The sequence below is a fragment of the Artemia sp. Qi Xiang Cuo genome, chromosome 4, assembly GCF_049724085.1.
Source record: "Artemia sp. Qi Xiang Cuo chromosome 4, ASM4972408v1, whole genome shotgun sequence".
Taxonomy (NCBI): domain Eukaryota; kingdom Metazoa; phylum Arthropoda; class Branchiopoda; order Anostraca; family Artemiidae; genus Artemia; species Artemia sp. Qi Xiang Cuo.
This window is the reverse complement of record NC_142797.1, coordinates 68,206,150-68,228,668: the sequence shown is the minus strand read 5'-3', so window position 1 is coordinate 68,228,668 and position 22,519 is coordinate 68,206,150. Positions and strand designations below refer to the sequence as shown.

At 34.6% G+C, this 22,519-nt stretch overlaps 1 protein-coding gene across 2 annotated transcripts in view; it reads right to left on the bottom strand.

Annotated features, from left to right (window-relative positions):
* LOC148953357 (uncharacterized) overlaps positions 1-22,519 on the bottom strand; it is a 136,106-nt gene that overhangs the window by 76,899 nt on the left and 36,688 nt on the right. The window contains exons 5-7 of one of the 2 annotated variants that reach the window (XM_089087642.1): positions 19,784-19,915; positions 17,868-17,918; positions 5,359-5,546 (exon numbers count right to left, since the gene is read on the bottom strand). In XM_089087642.1, coding sequence (XP_088943768.1) covers positions 5,359-5,546; positions 17,868-17,918; positions 19,784-19,915 — 371 coding nt within the window. Of the gene's footprint in view, positions 1-5,358; positions 5,547-17,867; positions 17,919-19,022; positions 19,074-19,783; positions 19,916-22,519 lie in introns of both variants that reach the window. The other variant, XM_089087641.1, reaches the window with a different exon arrangement.

Below are 22,519 nucleotides of genomic sequence, written 5' to 3'. Positions count from 1 at the left end.
TAATAATCTTATATGGAATAAGGTGTGTTTGTTCGATAGAAGTGAATGAGTGAACATTTTAACTCAAATTGTAATAATGGATTATGATTTACGATCTATTACAGACTAGTTTTTGAACTGCCAAGTTGGTTAGTTTGGAAATTAACATTTTTAATGTTTTGTCTTATGATTGAGTAAGACCTGTTACGCGAGAGCCGCTTATTTGTTTATCCGGTGGCGGTTACAAGTTTATTCTGAATATAAACCATTCTGAACTGTGATTCTGATTTTTGATCGAGTATTCAAATTATAATTATTCGTATCAATTTGGTACATTAACCCGAAGAGGAATTGTTGCTGACCTATTGGCCTAAATTTCAAATTGTTTTTGGAGCTGAGTTTGAGAGTGGCGTTAGGAGTCGTTCTTGTAGCTGAGTTCGGGGTTGGCGTTCGCCGTCCCCTTGTAACGGCTAACGCTTAATGCACGTTGGCAGCTCAGAGGATAAATATTTGGTTCCCAGGGAGGTAAGTCGTTTCTTGTTTAATTACTTCTAAGATGAGACGTCGGCGTAAAGTCCAGCATGCTGGAGCTGATGGAACTGGAGCAGTTTTAGATGTTTTGGCCACTTCTAGCAAGGAGTCCCAGTCACCATTGTTAAAATTGTCGGAAAATTTTGTTACGATGCTGGCAATCGTGAAAGAAAACGGATCGAAGTTAGACTCTATTAATGAACATATGAGATCTCAAGAACAAAGGGTTATATTGTGGGAAAAAGCGAAGCTTGAGTGTCACACATCGGTTACGGAGGTTAAAGCCCGTGTGGTATCAATTGAAAGCGAAACTGATAGCCTAAAAAAGCAGATAAGCGTTATCTGCTTATCGATGGCACTGAGGAAAAACAATATTGATCTGGCAAGTCGGTTAATGATGTGTGAATACCAGGTATCTGACAGTAACATTATTGTTTGGAATTTGCCTTGTGACAGTAAAGGAGGACGCTAGTGAAGCGTTTAAGCAAGTATGTCTGTCTGGGCTTGAAGTAAGTGAGGTTCCCAAGTTTACAGTGCTACAAAACATGAAAGACCAGAAATTTTTCAAAGTTAATGTTTTTTCAAGGGAAAAGAAAATTGATTTACTAAAAGTTAGCAAGAATTTGAAAGAGAAATCTGTGAGGAATCTGAAAGAGATTTATATTAGTGATGATGCCCCTCTTTCTGTCTGGGAGGCATAAAAAAGTATTTTTGAGAAGAAGGCTAGGCTAAAGAATGTAGGTATTTTAACTTGGATGTCTAAAACCTTTACACCTTAGCTTTAGTTTGATCGTCTTAATGGTTTACGAGCCACATTCTGCCCTAGTGATATAATCCCGGAGCTTAATTCACCGCGCACTGATAGCAATGCGCATCAGCGCAGTCAAATGAGGGGAAGAGGTTTACGCGGTGGTAAAGGTAGAGAAGGAGTTTAATATAGGTCCCTATTTGATATTATGGTAATCTTATGAACGGATGGTTTGTAATCGTGTGAGTTTTGTTTAGTGTCAGTTATGAAATTTAAAATAAGCGGTTGTTGCATTTATTATTAACTTATTCATTTTTTTTTTCATTTTTTTTGTGTTATGAAGAATTCATTGTTCTTGTTATTTATGTCCCCTATGTTGGCGATTCATTTTGTGTTATTATTTTAGTTACATGTTTTCTTATCTTTTGTTTTCTTTCAGGATTTGTTGGTATGGATTTTCTCGGTTCTTGGTCGTGTCACTCATGGTATGGTAAGGTTACTATTTTTTCACGTTCCAAAAGTCCGGTTTCCATCCCTTCGGATTGATTATTTTGAATGTCAAGTTTAGGTAGGGAACAGTTGAGTTTTCTTGAGAGTAACTCGATGAAATTACACGATTTGGGGGTAGGGGTACTTCACAGAGATTTTGATGTGGGTGAGTTTCATGAGGTTAATCCTGATTCCCGTTATAAGTTTCTGTGTGATTTGAGTTCTATTAGTTGTCAAAGTTTAATATTTTTCATTTAAATTGTCAAGGGATTGGAAGTTCATACCAGTTTTTGAATGAGTTATGTCTGCAATCAACCCCTCATGTTTTAGTTTTAACCGAGACTTGGTTGAAGAACCATAGTTCTTCTCTGTTAGAGATTGGTAATTATAAGCTGTATATTTAAAATAGAGAGATGCATCAACATGGCGACTTAGCAATTTACGTGCGTAATGATTTTGAGGTTAAGGTGAGAGATGATACAAGAGTTAATCGAGAAATGGTGTTTGAAAGTATGGTGTTAGAATTGCAGTGTCTTAATTTTAAGTGTTTTATGATTGTCGTTTATAGACCCCCTTCGTATAATATAGATGAGTTTAGCTCACTTTTAGAAGAGCAATTGGATAAGTTACCAATTTCAACTAGACCTTGTTTTATTTGTGGTGATTTTAACTTGGATTTAAGAACTGTGAATAGTAACCTTAGAGCTAGGGAGTTTCTAAACACTATGCTAGGTTATGGACTACAGTCTTCTATTAATATATGTACAAGAGTGAGCCATGATTCTGCTGCGTTGATTGATAACGTTTGCTTAAATACTGGATATAGTAGTGCGAGTTTTATTGTAAACGACGTTTCGGATCATTTCGGTCTGTTGGTATCTATTCCTTCTCTTTTGAACCGGCCAAGATCAGAGCGTTCTGAAGTACCGAAAAATTGTTTTCCTGTTATTAATGTACTGAAGTTAAAAAATAAGCTTGGAGGAAAAAATTGTGATTTTTTATATAGTAATGATATGGATGTGAATGATAAATTTACACTTTGGTATTCGATGATTAAGGATACGGTAGTTGCTTGTAGTCAAGTTAGGAAGAAACGTAAGTATTTTGAGTCGCCTAAGAAGCCTTGGGTTACGAAGAGTATTCTAGTTTCTCTAGCTAGGTGACAGCAATTGTATAAAAAGTCCGCATTAAGTAATAGTATTAGCGACGTATATATTTATAAAGCGTATAGTAATAAGTTGAATAGTATACTTCGTAAAGCTCAAGTTAGATTACCTGAGTGATAGATTTAAAAATGCGGAGGGTAACCCGAGAAAGACTTGGAATGTTACAAATTCTGTTATTAAACCGAATAAGCCTGAAATTGTTTGTAGTCTTGTTGAGGGTGAAAATATTCGCCAAACTACTGAACGTATGTGTGAGCACTTTTGTAGTGTAGGGGGTCGGTTAGCGTCGTCTGTTGTGCAGCATGCAAGTGATGGTGATTTTACTCAGTTTTTGCCTGAAAGTAGTGATGTTTCTATTTACTTACGACCGGTTACTGAAAAAGAAATGTGTGATGTGGTATAAGGTATGCAAAACACTGCATCCGGGTCAGACTTTATTTCAACAAAGGTTTCCGATGCATTTTTTCTGTGATTTTGCAAAGAATTTTGTACCTGATTAACGCTAGTTTTAAATGTGGTACATATCCGGAGCGTCTTAAAATTGCGAGACTAATATGTTTATTTAAAAGGGGTGATAAGAAAAATGTGAATCATTATCGACCGAAATCCCTCCTTTCTGTTATATCTAGGCTAGTAGAACAACTTATTAATTCTAGAGTATCTGAGTTTTTGGAGAATATTTCCTTTTTCCATTCTAATCAGTTCGGTTTTCGTAAGGGGATGTCTACTGAACAGGCAGTTTTATTTTTGACAACGTTTGTGCATGATGTTTTGGACCAAGGTTTTAAGGTGGCGTCTATTTTTTTTTATATATTGTTAAAGCGTTCGATTCAGTTGACCATGAAATTTTAAGTATGAATCTTGAAAATTGTGGAATTAGAGGACATGCGTTGAAATTATTTGAAACTTTTTTGAGAGGTAGGACCCAGTACATTGAAATTTCTAATGTGTGGCCTGGTTAAAGATTGGTTGATTATGGTGTTCCACGGGGTTCTGTTTTAGGTCCGCTTTTATTCTTGGTTTATATTAACGACTTACAATTTTCTGTTTTGGATTTGTTAGATAATGCACATTCCAATTGTAGGGTGATTATTCCTTGTTTTGCAGATGATACCCATTTTACTGCCGCAGCAAAGACTGAATCTGATTTAATAGAGATAATGAGAAGAGGTATGTTAGGTATAGATAAGTGGATGAGAGTGAATAAGCTTTTGTTAAACCATAGTAAATCAGGTTTTATTATATATGGTAGATCATCAAATATTTACCCTTGGGTTGTGGATTTGCAAATGGAGAATTATGTAATTAAGCGTACAAATACTATACAATACCTTGGTGTTATTGTGGATGAATGCCTTAGTTTTAAAAATCATGTTTCTTTTATTAGTAGTAAGATTGCAAGAAATGTTGGAATGATGAGAAAGTTAAAAAATATTTTCCATGATTCTGTTTTGAGATTGATTTATTTTTTGTTAGTTCACCTATATTTAGTATATTGCACGAGTATATGGTCTAGCACATTTTCAGTGCATTTGCAGCAGTTACGTGTGATACAAAATATGGCGCTGCGAGTGTTGACTGGAGATAATCGGAGAACCTTGGTTAGATCCCAATATGTACAGTTAAATATTATCCCTATGTCAGGTCTTGGAAAATTTTATCATGGGTTATTTATGTTTAAATATTTTTCTAATTTGGTTCCCAAGTGTTTTTCAAAGTTTTTAAATTTATTTATTTCTGGTGATGATGTACACAATTGTCCTACTCGTCATGCTAGAGAAATATGGACACCTCAAGTTGCAAGTACTAGATCGCTATTTTCAATGCGTCACGTGGGGCCAATTGTTTGGAATATTTTACCTGTTCCTTTAAAAAGGTCAGCGAATCTATGTGAATTCCGTCGGGCCCTTAAAACCCTTTTTCTCCGTAGGTATGAATTTGTATGAATTTGTTTAAAAGGTGGTATAGCTGAGTCACTCTCAGGTTAGCCCGGAACCCGTTTTTCCCGTTTTTCCTATATATATTTTTTTTTTTTTTTTTTTTTTTTTTATTTATTATTTATGGGATGGTGGCGGGAAGTTTTGGAGTATGTGAAGTATTGATTTTTGGTTATTGCGACCAGGAGCCGAGTGAGTGTAAGATTTTCATTTTTTCTTCTTTTTTTTCTTTTTCTTTCTTTCTTCTTTTTTCTCGTTTTTTTTAGTATGTTATTATAAGTGTTAATTTTAAGAGGGTTAATACTTCCGAACAAGCGTTAGCTTATGGAAGGTCATTTGTTTTTTTTGTGTTGTGTTGTTTTTAGAATAAACCCTTATCTTATCTTATTTGAATTACCCTTATTCCAAGACTATCTACCTTAGTTCTGGCCTAGGATGGATGGCTGGATGATAGACTATCAATCAACAGGTAAAATGACATCACTTGTCACCACCACAAGATACATACCGTACAATTGCCATAGCATGATATAGCACATCTGAATTATCAACGCCAATGACCTTAGCGGCACCAGCCTTGGCTGAAAACATGGATAGAATTCCAGTGCCACATCCAACATCTAAGACAATCTTCCCGGAAAAGGTTTTGCTATTCTTGCAGATGGCATCTTTGTAGCCAAGGGTTCTAACTTTGTCCTGAAAAGAAAAATCAAAAGAATATAAATACATCGTTAATTTGTCTTTATTTTTTTCTGAGGGTTTTATTTTTGGAGGGTTTTATTTTAAACGGCAGAACGAATCAAAACAAGAAAGAAATGGACTTTACACTGCCCTTCTCATATTTTTTTTTTCAAGAGGCTTGGAAAAAATTTATTTTTGAGAAAGGAGGGAAGACATTCCCAAAGCCCAGATGTGAAGATCCACTCCAGGCAGATTTGAGCTTACTGCTGCTTTGTTCTAAGAAAACACATTAAAAAATTATATAAAGTTGAACTCGAATTTAAGAGCAATTGTTTTGTTTCGGACGTAAATACGTGTAAACGAATTTTTTTGCTCAAACCAGTGTTATATGAAAGATAAACTTCAGTGTAAACAATATAGTTTCGGAGGGAAAGCGGTAGTTCCTAGTCCCCTCTACTTTTAGGATGACCCCGGATAGGATATTAAAAACGAAATAAAATGAAAAACATTTATTTTTTTAAATGAAAGTACAAAGTAATATTCTTTCAAAACAAAGAGTAGACCTTAAAACGAACATGAATCGTTCTACATACGGAAAGGGTCAGATTCACCTCTCGTTCTGTTCTCGTTCTCAAACCTCTCGTTCTGTAATCAAACCTCTCGCTTTTACCCCATTGTTATAAAAAAAATTCACAAATGAACAATGGGGTAAAAAAAATTTTTTTTCACAATGCCAAAAGGAGGAAATGGCATATTGATTCACATGCAAAACTTAATGCTACTGTCTATATTTGTAGCACACACAATACTTTCTGTAAGGCCCTTGTGGGTCTCTAGGGGTATGAATGGGGTTAATTGGGGGGGGGAGGTGTAGACTATCTTGCAAGAATATATAGAAATTGTTAATTTGCTTTAATTTTTTCTGAGGATTTTGTTTTTGGAGGATTTTATGTTAAACGGAAGAGAGAATCAAAACAAGGAAAAAACGGATTTTTACGGTGCAGTTTCTATATTTATTTTCAAGAGGCTTGGAAAAAAAATTCATTTGGGGAAGGGATGGAAGATTTTCTCAAAGTCCAGATGTGCAGGACAGCTCCTTTGGTTTACTCCTGATTTGTTGTAAGAAAAAAATAAAATAAATACAAAGTTGAACTTGAATGTAAAGAGCAATCATTTTATGATGGAAGTAAATACGCCTAAATGAACCTTTATTCCCAAACCACTGCTATATACAGGATAAACTTCAGCCTAAAGAATGGAGATTCAGTAGCAATAGTCCCCTTCGTATTTAGGATATCCCTAGATATAATATTAAAAACAAAAGGAAATTAAATAAAAAAACAATTTCTTTTTTCAAATGAAATTATAGAGCAACAGTAGTGACGGGGTTCCAGTTTCTAGAACAACCATAGGGGTGAACAAATGGAGCTGCTAGCTCATCAAGACGTTATTGCACGCACCTTGGCCTTACGCAATACTATAGAGCACCTGTCACGGTATAGTACTCCTACGTAATAGGGAATGTTTTCTAAACGATACAGGTGCTTGTTAAGTAATAGGTAATGTTTTCTAAGCGATGCATGTGTTAATTACTTTAAAAACCTGCGATGGTCAAGGCTTGTTTACTTCAGGATTTATGTGAATGTTACGTAATAGGGAATGTTTCCTTTGGTTGTTACATAATATAGTTTAATTTCTTCAAGATGCAGGTGTATGTTACATAATAGGGTATTGTTTACTCAAGCAAACGAATGCAGGTGTATGTTACGTAAGAAGGATTTGTTTTCTTCATGATTTCTTTGTTGTTACGTAATAGGGAATGATTTCTTCAATACATTTCAAGACGTTTTTTAAGACACTTTTCTTCAAGACGTTTTTTCAAGATGTTTCAAGACATTTCAAGACGTTTTTAAGACATTTCTCTTCAGGACGTTTCTCAAGACGTTTCAACACATTTCAAGGCGTTTTTAAGACATTTTTCTTCAAGAAGTTTCTAAATATGTTTCAAGACATTTCAAGACGTTTTTAAGACATTTTTCATCAAGACATTTTTCAAGACGTTTTTAAAGAAATTTTTCTTCAAGGCGTTTTTAAGACATTTTCTTCAAGACGTTGTTTCAAGACATTTCAAGACATTTTAAAAAATTTTTAATACATTTTTCTTCAAGACGTTTCAAGACAATTCAAGACATTTTGATGGCATTTTTCTACAGGACCTTTTTTCAAGATTTCTTCTTGTAATAGGAAATGTTTACTTATGTTAAAGATAGTGCATTCTCAGGTGACATGGTAGAGGTCAGGGGTCTGTGGGGGAAACCGCGCTTGTAACTGTGGAGGACCCACACGTGGGTGTTACGTAATGACAATGGGCACGTGGGTTATTGCTTGATACTTTAAGAGTTTTTTTTTTCTTCATGATTTTTTTCCTTTCAAGCCTTTTTTTTCTTCAGGAAAAAAAGACTGTGAATACTCACACATCATGACAATATATGGCTGGCCCAATTCAACAGAAGGGAGAGCTGTTATTAGAGGTAAATTTAATCCATATTAAGAGTTATTTCTAAAGGTTCTTAATGAAAAGCCTCGTTCCTATTGCTCTATTAAGCGCACCTACCTATTACAATGTTATTAATTTTTTAATGTGACCTCGATAGGTTAAGATAGATAATGAATCAATGAGATGCTACATAGCATTGGTTTTAGATAGTTCATTGCGTAAACAATTACGTATTGAAGATTCATCCTGGAACATGAAATCTAAAAAACACAGGCTTTTGTATCTACAAACTTTATAAATGAAAAAACGCTATAAAATCATGAAATCACAGAAAAAGCAGTCAAAACTCAACAAAGGGAAAAACAAAACGTGATAAAGCTTGCAAAGGATAAAATATAAGCAAAAGAAGCATGAATAAAAGAAAGGCGGGAGCCATAGCAACCAATTCCAGGGTGAGGGTTGTTATTAGAGGTAAATTTCAGTCATATTAAGAGTTATTTCTGGGAGGTCTTAATAAAAACGTCCCGTTTCTATTGCTCTATTAGACACGCACCTGCATGCTACATTCTATCTTGGTTTTAGCAAAATCATATTTTGAACGAGCCGTAAGTATTACACATTATGTAGCGGAAGTTTCATTACTTACACTAGTAATAATAAGAAAAAATGTCAACTTCACAATACATTTTCTCGCTAGTAAGTGAAACACGCAAACAAAGAAAGAAGACACACTTTTTTCCATTCGGTTATTTCTGAGAGGTTTTAATGAAAATACCACGTTTCTTTGAGCCAAGACTAAGCATGTTCACACGACCGTGACAATATGTTGCCGGTCTGTGACATCTCCGTGATATGTATTATCATTCCTAAAGCATTTTCAGATATTTTCATGATAAAAATCATGCTTTATCTCCTTCGGTTCGTCTTTTTTCAAGCCACCCTCTCGTGATACACCATGTCAATTCTAACCACCGTGGCACACTATGGCTGTTCCGTGATCTTCTTAGGATATGTTATCATTCCTACGACATTCTCAGACATTTTCTTGATAAAAAATTATGCTTTAAATCCATTGATTTTTGTTTTAGCAATCCACCCCCAACGTGATGCCCGCCATGGCAATTCACGCTACCGTGGCAAACTATGGATTGCACACGAAACCCTCTGGCACCCCCTCATCATTCCTAAGACATTTTCATGTACTTTCTTGTTAAAAATTATGGTTTAAATCTATTGGTTCGTGCTTAAGCGATCCCCCCTCAACGTGAAACACCATGTCAATTTACACCACCGAGTTAAACTATGGATGGCACACGACACCCCCTGGCTACAAACTTCTTTTTACTACGGTAAATTTGGGTAATAGCTGACATGATTTTGATTGCACTATTTTAGATTTTGACAATATCAAAAAACGTTTTGATTGTACCAGAAAACATTTTATTAATGCCAAGTAAGATTTTGAAAATACCATGCATGATTTTGTTGATAACTTGCATGATTTTGATAATACCACTTCAGGCAATTATATTGCAATAGAGGATTCTTCTTATATCGGGCAAGATTTTGATAATGTAATGAAAGATGTTTGATAATATCAGACAAGATTTTACGCAAGATTTTTGTCATGCCTGATACTATGTTGATAGCAACAGGCACGATTTTGCTTGAATCATTCTAGATTTTGATATTTACTTGCAAGATTAAGGCAATGCCTGAAAGGATTCTCATAATATCTCACAAGATTTTGAAAATACAAAACAAGATTTTGTAATATTTAACAAGATTTGGTAATATCATGCTAAACTTCGATAATATCATGTAAGGTACTGGTATTATTTGACAAGATTTTTACAATCTTGAGAATAGCAGACACGACTTTGATATCACTATGCTAAGTTTTGTTAATAGGTAACATGATTTTGATAGCACTATATTATATTTTGGTAATATCAGTCATGTTTTGATTGTTGCTGGAGATATTTCGTTAATAACTAGCAAGATTATAATAATACTATGCAAGATTTCGCTAATAACTCGCATGATTTTGATAATACCACTTCAGGTTTTGATAACGCAATAGTGGATTTTTGTTATATCAGGCGAGATTTTGATAGTGTAGTGCAAGATGTTTGATAATATCAGACAAGATTTTGGTAAGACCATAAAAGATTTTACTATTGCCTGATAATATTTTGATAGTAACAGACAATTTTGGTAGAACCATTCTAGATTTTGATAATAACTTGCAAGATTTAGGTAATGCCCGAAAATTAATGAAATCGGAAGTGTGGAATCCGGGGGCAGAAGTGTGTGGAACCTGAACCGAGATTGGAATCGGGGCCGATGGGACTGGAACTGGAATTGGTGAAACCGGGACTGGAACTGGAACCGGAGTGGGAAACAGCAGAATCGGAACTGGAACCACTGTAAGCAGGGAAGGGGGCAGAAGCGGGGGACACGGATTTGGATATCACTTTATTTAAAAAATTATATATATCTAATAAATGACTTAGGAATGATGAGGGGTGCCATAGTGTGCCAGAGAGGCAGTCATAGTGCGGCATTGTAGCGTGAATTGACATTGTGTATCATGTTGAGGGTGGCTTACGAAAACGCGAACCAATGGATTTAAAGTGTGATTTTTAACAACAATATATCTGGAAAGTGCCTTAAGATTGATGAGATGTACCAGAGGGAGCCAAAAGGCTAGTCGTAGTGTGGCAGGGTTGCGTGAATTGAGATGGTGTATCACGTTTAGGATGGCTTGCGAAAACACGAACCGATGGATTTTAAAGCATATTTTTAACAATAAAATATCTGAAAAATGTACTAGGAATAATGAGGGTGCCACAGGGTGGTGTGTGCCATCCATGTCACATATTGTCACAGTGGTGTGATTTAAATAGTCTTGGCAAAAAACGTGGCATTTTTCATTAAAACCTCTCAGATATAACCGAATGCGAAAATTGTTTCTTCTTTCTTCGTTTGCGTGTTTCATTTACTGGTGAGAAAACGTTTTGTGAAGTTGACATTTTGCTTATTATTGTAGGTAATGAGACTTCTGCTGCATAATGTGTAATACTTGCGGATCATTCAAAGTGTGATTTTTCTAAAACCAAGATTTAGATTGATAGAATGTATCATGCAGGTGCGTGTCTAATAGAGCAATAGAAACGAGGTATTTTCATTAAGACCTCCCAGTAATTACTCTTAAAATGACTTAAATTTACTTCCAATAACAACCCTCCCCTTGGAATTGGTTGCTAGGGTTCCCGTCTTTCTTTAATTCATGTTTCTTTTGCTTATATTTTATCTTTATAAGCTTTATCACGTTTTATTTTTCCCTTTGTTGAGTTTTACATGCTTTTTCTGTAATTTCATGATTTTATAGCGTTTTTTCATTTATAAAGTTTGTATGTACAAAAGCCTGTGTCTTTTTAGATTTCATGCTCCAGGATGAACCTTCAATACGCAATCATTTACACAATGAAATATATAAAACTAATGCTGTGTAACATCTAATTGATTCAATATCTAACTTAACCTGTCTAGGTCACACTAGAAAAATTAATAGCACTGTAATAGGCAGGGGCGCTTCAAAGAGCAATAGGAACGAGGCATTTTCATAAATATCTCCTAGAAATAACTCTTAATATGGCTTACATTTACCTCTAATAACAAGTCTCCCCTCTCTGGGATTGCTTACTAGGGCGGAACAGCCATATATGTATATATGTATTTATTTCCAAAAAAAGCCATCGGGCCATAGGAAAAAAAACAAAACAAAAACAGACACATGAATATAACAAAACCAACAAAAAACACAAATAAATTTTAAAAAATACATCTTTCATGCTGTAAGAAAAAAGCTCTTGAAGAAAAATGTCTTCGAAAAGCTTTGAAATGTCTTGAAAGATCTTTAAAGAACATCTTGAATAAAAATGTCTTGAAACGTCTTGAAGAAAATATTCCCTATTACGTAACAACCAAAGAAATCACGAAGAAAACAAAACCTTATTACTTAACATACACCAGCATTCATTTGCTTGAGAAAACAACACCCTATTATATAACATATATCTGCATCTTGAAGAAAATAAACTCTATTACGTAACAAGTAAAGAAAACATTTCCTATTACGTAACATCCAAAGAAATCCCGAAGTAAACAAGCCTTGACCATCGTATGTTTTTAAAATAATTAACACATGCATCGTTTAGAAAACATTTCTTATTACGTAACAAGCACCTGTTTCTAAACAAGGGACTGTTTAGAAAACAGTCCCTATTACGTCACTAACGCCTGCATCTCTTAGAAAACATTCCCTATTACGCAGGTGTAACATACCTTTACACGTACGTTATAGTTTCGCATAAGACCCAGCTGCAAGTAATAACGTCTTGCGAGGCTAGTAGCTCCATTTGCAAACCCAATATGGCTGTTCCAGAAAGTGGAACCCCGTCACTACTAGTAACATTTTTTCAAAACAAAAAGTAGACCTTAAAACGAACGCTAATCGTTCTACATACAAAGAAGTTCGGCTCCATCCCTAATTCCTTACTCTTTAAGGTACACTATGGACTTAACCCTAGTACTAGAAAAAAAGATCCTCACAAATGAGCAATGGGCTAAAAAGTTGTTTTTTTACCACAATACCCCAAGAAGGAAATGACTTGTTGATGCACAAGTACTTTAAGCCATAAAAATTTACATCTAATGTTTCGAAAAGCAATCAATAGATATAACACTTAACTTTACCAATTAGCTATATTTGTCGTATATAAAAAAAAAATTCTCTAAAGCCCTTGTGAAACTCTAATGGTAAGAATGGGGTTACGTGGGGGTGGGGCGGGAAACTCATCATATATAGAATAGCTTCTGTTCGTTTTAACCTATAATGTAACTCTTTTACTTCAACTTGAAAAGTAATTAGTTTATCTAGTTGTTATTTAAGAAACGAAAAAACTTTAGATCTACTTTCAAGAAAAACATCCGAGGTGCCATAAATTACTTAATCGTAAGCTTTTAGGCTGAGCATTTAAATAATTACTGGCTGTATGCCAAATTTACTGAAACAACAGGCAAGGGTCCTTGAGAGTAAACAGTGCTTCATAAGATAAGGGATAGCAATGACCTTGCACTTACCCTCAACAAAATGGGTGGCATCCCTCAAAAATGGTAAAGCAGGTATGATGTGGAACTTACCACAATCCAGCTATACCAGGCTGGGTCTTCAAAATTATACACGTTATTAAAAAAATGTCTTGCTGTTCTAAGTCATGAAATGAAATGTTTTTTACGCATTTGTTTGGTTATTTATTTGAGATTAGTTATTGTACTACTATCATAGGCGGTGCAATAGCACTGTCTATGTAAAGAACGATGTTGGCACAATTCGTTACTATTTTTTTATCTTTTAGACCAGGGCACTTCGTATCGAAGGAGTTGTCGCAGAAACTTCAAAAAGGTTACATTCGATTGGAAATTGGAAGGGCTTGTGCCCTTTTTAAAAGCCGAAAGTGATTGAAAGGCAACTAACACCCCTTACTTTACTAACCTTTACTTCCTTTAAAACCCCTTTACTAAAATTGTCAATGGCTTGAAAAACTCGTCCTCATCTGGGCCATATTATGTCCCTACTAAGGTAGTTAAATCTATTCTTCCTTCAATAGTTTTGCCTCTAACAAAACTTGTTAATCTTTCATTTGAATATGGAGTTTTTCCGGATGCTCTCAAGCGTGCTCGGATTATTGTTTTGAATAAGGGTGGACCAAGAAATGATCCGGCAAATTATCGACCTATTTAAATTTTATCAGTATTTAGTAAAATCTTTGAAAAGGCTATGCTTTCTCGCCTCATTGTTTCCCTAAAATCTAGAAATTTTCTTCCTGATTTTCAATTTGGTTTCCGAATGAAGCACTCCACTGAACATGCCTGTATGACCCTTTTGAATTTTATTCTTTCTGCGTTAGGTTCCGCGTTATTGATTCCGGCTGCTATATTCCTGGATATTCGTAAGGCTTTCGATTCCTTAACCCATGAAATTCTTCTATCGAAGATGTCTCATTTTGGCATAAGGGGAAATGTATTTTCTTCGTTTCAGTCTTATTTGAACAGGTTAATTTCTGTTTGATCCACTTTTCTGGTCACCCTCACAAGTGAATTTTGGCGTCCCCTAGGGATCAGTTTTAGGGCCTGTGCTATTTTTGATTTATGTAAATGATCTTTATTATGTTGTAAAAAAGCAGACACTTATTAATTGTTGCAGACTTTGTCATCTTAAGCCTTCCCTTGCCCTAGTTGCTCAAAGTGGCAACTATAGTTCGCCTTCTTCTGATGTCCTTGTTTGTTTTGCTGATGACAGCACACTTGGCGATTCGGGAAACAGCGAATCAGAGCTTCGGTTAAATTTGTTTGGGAGGTAGATTTTGTGGCTTAATGCTAATTATCTTACCCTAAATTTTTCTAAGTCCAGTTTTTTTTTATTTTTTCGCGTGTTTCTTAGGTTTATCCCAGGTTATCAGAAATTCACCAGCCAAATGGTATAATTCATAGAGCTAAAGATCGATATGTTCGTTTTTTGGGCATTCTTGTTGATGAAAACCTATCTTTTAAACGTCACATTGATTTTATTGAAATAAAGATATGCAGAAGTCTTGGTATTTTAAGGAAACTTAGACATACTTTTCCTGGAACAATTTTGAAAATCCTTTTTCACTTCTTGATCCAATCTTACGTTTCTTACTGTTCAATAGTGGGGATGTCAACCTTTCCTTCACTGTTAAAACCACTTTCTAAGGTTTACAATAAAGGTAGAAACCTCATTCAGGAAAATAATCGTTCATTAGTTATCCCATTACAGGATCTTGAGTCACTATACCTTCTTTCATGTGCATGTTTTACATTTTCTCAGCTTCATTGTGACCTCCCCTGGCCCCTAAGTGTTCCGCTGTCTTTTACGCTATCGCAAAATCGTAACAAAAATGGATATAAACAAATTTTGTATGCGTTTTTTAGTTTTTTTTTTAAAGACAAAACACAAAAGTTACCTTAAGCACCTCTTGGTGTATACCAAAATAAGAGTAGCTAGTAAAGTATCTTTAAGACAAAACACAAAGTTTACCTTAAGCATCTCTTGGTGTATACCAAAATGACAGTAGCTAGTAAAGTAGATTTAAGACAAAACACAAAGGTTACCTTAAGCATCTCTTGATGTATACCAAAATGAGAGTAGCTAGTAAAGTAGCTTTAAGACAAAGCACAAAGGTTACCTTCAGCATCTCTTGATGTATGCAAAATGAAAGTATCCATTATAGTAGATTTAACACACCGGACAAAGGGTTCCTCAATAATCTCTTGATGTATACCAAAATGAGAGTAGCTTGATTTTTAGCTTTAAGACACAATTGTACGTTTATTATTGGAGTTCATAAATACCTACCACAAGAGAAGAGTCTAAACAATTAGCATTATGACAAAGATTTTAGGTTACCTTAATAATCCATTGGTGCATACCACATGGAGAGAATACAGAAACTTAGCTGTAAGACACAGCTATACGTTTACCATTGTAACCTATAGATGCATATGAACATGGAACAAGCGATAAACTTAACTTTAACACACTAGACAATAGATCCCAAGGTAAAACCATGATATTTATCAACTTGAGAGTAGTGGTCTAAGTAACTTTATGACAAAGCACAAAGGTTAACTTAAGCATCTCTTGATGTATACCGAAATGAGAGTAGCAAGTAAAGTAGCTTTAAAACAAAACACAAAGGTTACCTTAAGCATCTCTTGATGTATAGCAAAATGAGAATAGCTGGTAAAGTAGCATTAAGATAAAGCACAATGTTTACATTAAGCATATCTTGTTATTTACCAAAATGAAACTAGTTAGCAAAGTAACTTTTACACAAAGGAAAAAAATTACCGTGAGAATCTCTTGTTGTATACCAACATGAGAGTAGCTATTATAGTAGCTTTAAGACAAAACACAAAGGTTACCTTAAGCATCTCTTGATGTATACCGAAATGAGAGTAGCTAGTAAATTAGCTTTAATACAAAGCACAACGGTTATATTAAGCATATCTTGATGTATACCAAATTGAGAGTAGCTAGTAAAGTAGCTTTAAGACAAAGCACAAAGGTTACATTAAGAATCTCTTGTTGTATACAACAATAAGAGTGTATAGTAAAGAAGCTTTATTACAAAACACAAAGTCTACCTAAAGAATATCTTGATGTATATAAAAATGAGAGTAGATATTAAAGTAGATTTAAGAAAAAGCACTAAGGCTACCTTTAGCATCTCTTGATGTATACCACCATAGTAGAGGATGTAATATTAGATGTAAGACAAAATACAAAGTCTACCTTTATAATCTATTATTGTATATCAAAATAGTAGAGGCTAGTAAATTAGCTGTACGACAAAGCACATATGATACCTTTGGAATACCTTGATATACACCAACATGAGAGTAGCTACTAAAGTAGATTTAGCACAAAACACAAAGGTTACCTTAAGCATCTCTTGATGTATACCAAAATGAGAGTAGCTGGTAAAGTAGCTTTAAGACAAAAAAAAAGGTTACCTTAAGCATCTCTTGGTGTATATCAAAATGAGAGTAGCTAGTAAAGTACCTTTAAGACAAAACAGAAAGGTTACCTTAAGCATCTCTTGGTGTATACCAAAATGAGAGTATCTAGAATATTAGCTTTAAGACACCGCTCTACTTGTACCTTTAGAATTCCTTGATGTATACCAAAATGAGAGTAGCTAGTAAAGTAGCAGTACGACAAAGATCAGTGGTTACCTTAGGAATCTATTAATGTTTACCCAATGAAAACAATCGATTATAGTGATATTGGATAAAGCACAAAAGTTACCTTAAGCATCTCTTTGTGTATACCAACATGAGAGTAGCTAGTATATTAAAACATAAAGGTTATCTTAAGCATCTCTTGATTTTTACCAAAATGAAACTAGTTATCATAGTATATTTAACATAAAAGACACAGATTACCGTGAGATTATCTTGGTGTATACCAACATGAGAGTAGCTAGTATAGTAGCTTTAAGACAAAACATAGTGGTTATCATAATCATCTATTTATGTTTACCAAAATGAAACTCGCGAGCAAAGTAGCTATAACATAACACAAAAAAGTTATCGTGAGAATCTCTTGGTGTATACCAAAATGAGAGTAGCTAGTATAGTAGCTTTAAGACAAAATATAGTGGTTATCATAAGCATCTCTTGATGTTTAACAAAATGAAACTAGCTAGCAAAGTATATATAACACAAAAGAAAAAAAGTACAGTGATAATATCTTGGTGTATACCAAAATGAGAGTAGCTAGTATAGTAACATACAGAGGTTATCATAAGCATTTATTGATATATATCAAAATAGAAGTAGGCAGTAAATTAACTGTAAAACAAAACATAATGCTTATCTTAAGAATCTCTAGATGTATACGAAAATGAGAGTAGCTAGTAAAGTAGCTTTAAGACAAAACACAAAGGTTATCTTAAGCATCTCTTGATGTATACGAAAATGAGAATAGCTAGTAAAGTATCATTAAGACAAAACACAAAGGTTAACTTAAGAATCTCTTGATTTATAACAAAATGAGACTAGCTAGTAAAGTAGCTTTAAGACAAAACACAAAGGTTACCTTGAGCATCTCTTGATGTATACCAAAATGAGAGTAGCTAGTAAAGTAGCTTTAAGACAAAACACAAAGGTTACCTTAAGCATCTCTTGATGTATAACAAAATGAGAGTAGCTAGTAAAGTAGCTTTAAGACAAAACACAAAGGTTACCTTAAGCATCTCTTGATGTATACCAAAATGAGAGTAGCTAGTAAAGTAGCTTTAAGACAAAACATAAAGGTTACCTTAAGCATCTCTTGATGTTTACCAAAATGAGAGTAGCTAGCAAAGTAGATTTAAGACAAAACATACATCTTACCATAAGAATTCATTGATGAATATGACAATAAGATTGGACGGTAACTTAACTGTAGGACAAAGTATAAAGTTTACCTCTGTAGTCTCTTGATGTATACCAAAATGAGAGTAGCTCGTATCTTAACAGTAAGACAAAGGTTAAAATTTACATTAGGAGTCTCTTGGTGTATACCAAAATGAGAGTAGCTAGTAAAGTAGCTTTAAGACAAAACATAATGGTTACCTTAAGCATCTCTTGATGTATACCAAAATGAGAGTAGCTAGCAAAGTAGCTTTAAGACAAAACACAAAGGTTACCTTAAGCATCTCTTGATGTATATCAAAATGAAAGTAGTTAGTAAATTACATTTAACAAAAACCACAATGGTTACCTTAAGAATCCATTGATGTTTATGACAATGGGAGTAGTTGATATAGTAACTTTAAGATAAAGTACAAAGGTTACTGTAGGAGTCTCTGTATATATATCGAAATAAGAGTAGCTAGTAAAGTAGCTTTAAGACACAACACTACTTGTACCTGTATAGTCCATAGTTGCACACCTTACTGGTTAAAGCGAAAAAATTGGCAGTAAGATACAGATCAATTTCTACCTTTGTAGTCCATTGTTACTTATAAAACAAGAAGAATCCAGTCTCTTAACTGAAAGATACTACTCAATGTTTACCAAAAGCATCTCTTTGTAGCTTTAAGACAACCCACAGAGTTTACCTTAATCGTCTCTTGATGTATACGAAAATGAAACTAGCTAGTAAAGTAGCTTTTAGACAAAAGACAACAATTAGCTTGAGCATCTCTTGGTGTATACCAAAATGAGAGTAGCTAGTATAGTAGCTTTAAGACAAAGCACAAAGGTTATATTAATCATCTCTTGGTGTATACCAAAATGAGAGTAGCTAGTAAAGTAGCTTTAATACAAAACACAAAGGTTACCTTTAAGCATCTCTTGATGTATACCAAAATGAGAGTAGCTAGTAAAGTAGCTTTAAGACAAAACACAAAGGTTACCTTAAGCATCTCTTGGTGTATACCAAAATGAGAGTAGCTAGTAAAGTAGCTTTAAGACAAAACACAAAGGTTACCTTAAGAATCTCTTGATGTATACCAAAATGAGAGTAGCGAGTAAAGTAACTTTAAGACAAAACACAAAGGTTACATTAAGAATCTCTTGATGTATACCAAAATGAGAATAGCTAGTAAAGTAGCATTAAGACAAAACACAAAGGTTACCTTAAGCATCTCTTGGTAGCTTTAAGACAAAACACAAAGGTTACCTTAAGCATCTCTTGATGTATACAAAAATGAGAGTAGCTAGTAAAGTAGCTTTAAGACAAAACACAAAGGTTACCGTAAGAATCTCTTGGTGTATACCAACTTGAGAATAGCTAGTAAAGTAGCATTAAGACAAAACACAAAGGTTACCTTAAGCATCTCTTGATGTATACCAAAATGAGACTAGCTAGTAAAGTAGCTTTAAGACAAAACACAAAGGTTACCTTGAGCATCTCTTGATGTATACCAAAATGAGAGTAGCGAGTAAATTAGCTTTAAGACACAACTCAACTGCGACCACTATAATTCATTATTATACATCTAAAGGGTAAAGTCTGGTAAATTAGCAGTTCGACACAGCTTTGTTTCTACCACAAGCATCTCTTGATGTATACCAAAATGAGAGTAGCTATTAACTTGGCTTTAAGATACAGCACAATAGTTACCGAGGTAGTCTCTTGGTGTATACCAAAATGAGAGTAGCTAGTAAAGTAGCTGTCGTCTCGAGATGAGTGACTGGAAACTTCCTGTCCACCATCGGATTTCGTTGTATCGCCAAGAAGGTTTTGGACAGTTACTTTCATTTTTCCAAGGTCATTCAATGTTTCTTGCAATGAATTACTTCTCTCCTAAAATGAAAAGATTTTTTCGATTTGCACAAAAATTAACAGTGTAGCGTTTATGAAGTTACTTATTACAAATATGATGCTAGAATTGCAATTTAAGCGTCTAAAACAAACACATGGTGAATACTCCAAGCTAAAAGACTTTGTACACATTCCACGATTTTTTTTTTCAATTTCCACCTTAATTTGCATTGAAAGGATTTCTTGATAATTATAAATCAAAAGCTAATATTCCAATAAAGAACAACTAAATCAAAATAGAAATATATTTCTCCATGTTGTGTTGGATGTTCCCCAAAGGAGAATATTAGTTTTTGAAGTTACAAGTTACGAATATGACGCTGTATTTAGGGCGATAACGCCCTGAAACAAAAACGCACAATGTAGCAGTTAGCAATTACAATGTAGCAAAAAATGACACTGAATGTCCACCGCCTTTTCTATTCAAGACTAATATATTATATTATATTACATTGTGATATACAGCACAACATTGTATTGCGGAAACCCAACATCGAAACATTAAGAATATACTTTAAAATGGTGTTTGAAATCCTCAGAAACTGATATTATAAAGTATATAATGTACTTATTAAACACATGAAATCAAAGTTGCAATATAGGCGTCTTAGAACAAACCATTTACTTTATTTTTTCATGATGGCTTTTACTTTCTACCCCAGTTGATATCCAAGAATGCCTTAGCTTGCTGACTCCAAGACAAATATTGCAATATAGAAGTGTTCAATCAATGCTTTGTATAAACAGGGCTATGTTTGCACCAGAAAACTATTTTTTTCAACTGAAAGTAAGGATCAATATTAAAACTTAAGACGAACAGAAATTACTACGTATACGAGGGGGTTCGCCCCCTAGTCAATACCACGCTCTTTATGCAAAAGTTTTTTTTAGTAACTTTCATAAGAGCTATATTCTAATTAACTATCTATTCTGGTTAATCAGAATAGATAACTCTTTTGAAAGTACTAAAAAGAACTTTAGCGTAAAGAGCGAGGTATTGACGAGGGGGCGACCCCCGTCATTTACGTAATAATTTCTTTTTGTCTTAAGTTTTCATATTGCTCCTTACTTTCAGTTGAAAAACTTGTTTTTCTTATTTAATTTCTGGGCATTCCTATGATAATGATGGGAAATCCGGCACCCCCTTCATAGAAATGTCCCTTCCCCCAAAGAAACATCCTCCATGGAAAGATCCTCCCCCAAACCTCTTCCTCCGACCCCCCCAGAAAAAATCCTTCTGGAAACGTCTGTATACTTCCCATTAACCAATACTATATGTAAACAATGGGTAAAGTTCATAACTTGCAGCCCTTCCCCCAAGGACAGTGGGGGATTAAGTCATCCTCAAAGACATATTTATTAGATTTTCAACTATGCTGAACAAAATGGCTATCGCAAAATTTTGATTGGGTGAATTCAAGAAAAAATGAGCGTGGGAGGGAGCCAAGTTGCCCTCCAATTTTTTTGGTTGCTTAAAAAGGGCACTAGAACTTTTAATTTCAGTTCAAAGGAGCCCTCTCCCGATAATCTAGGACTACTGGATCGATACCACCACCTCTGGAAAAAAAAAATAAATAAAGATGCATCCGTTGTTTGTCTTCTGGCAAAAAATTCAAAATTCCACATTTTCAAACAGCTCGTGCTAACGAACTGTAAGTAAGGCGTGACCCGGCTCAATAGTAACCTAAACTCTAAAAAACGGAATTTTGATACCAATACATGCATCAAAAGAATCAGATTTTTATTCTGATTTCAAATATATAAGTTTCATCAAGTTTAATCTTACCGATCAAAAGTTACGTGCCTGAGAAAATTTGGCTGATTTTCGAAAAAAGGGGGAAAGACCCCCTAAATGTTATAGAACCGTAATGAAAATCACACCATCATATTCAGCGTATCAGAGAACCCTACTGTAGAGGTTTCAAGCTCCTATCTACAAAAAATGGATAATTTTCACTTTTGTGCCCGAATAAAGTTACAGTAGGGGGTTTTATTTGTTGTTTTGTTTGTTTTTTTTTTTTTTTTTTTTCCCAGGGGTAATCTTATTCGCCCAGTTGTACTAGAATATCTTGGGAGGATTCAATGGAACGGAAATTAAAATTTCTAGTTCCCTTTTTAAGTGACCAAAAAAATGGAGGGCAACTAGGCCCCTCCCACGCTGATTTTTTTCCCAAAGTCACCCGATCAAAATTTTGAGATAGCCATTTTGTTCAGCATGGTCGAAAATATGATAAAAATGTCTTTTAGGATGACTTGATCCCCCAAAGTCCCCAGGGGAGGGCTGAAAGTTATGAACTTTACTCAATGTTAACATATAGTATTGGTTATTGGGAAGTATACAGACTTTTTCAGAGGAGATTTTTCTGGTAGGTGGGGGAAGGAGAGGGTCGGGGGCTATATGGAAGGATCTTTCCATGAAGGAAGGTTTCAGGGGGGCAGGGACATTGCGATGACGGGGGTGCCGGATTTCCCAGCATTATTAAAGAAAAAGATCAGGAATTAAATAAAAAAGAACAAGTTTTTCAACTGATCAACTGATTGTGATTAAGAGGTCATTTTTAAAGAACTGGAAAAAAAATTCGAACT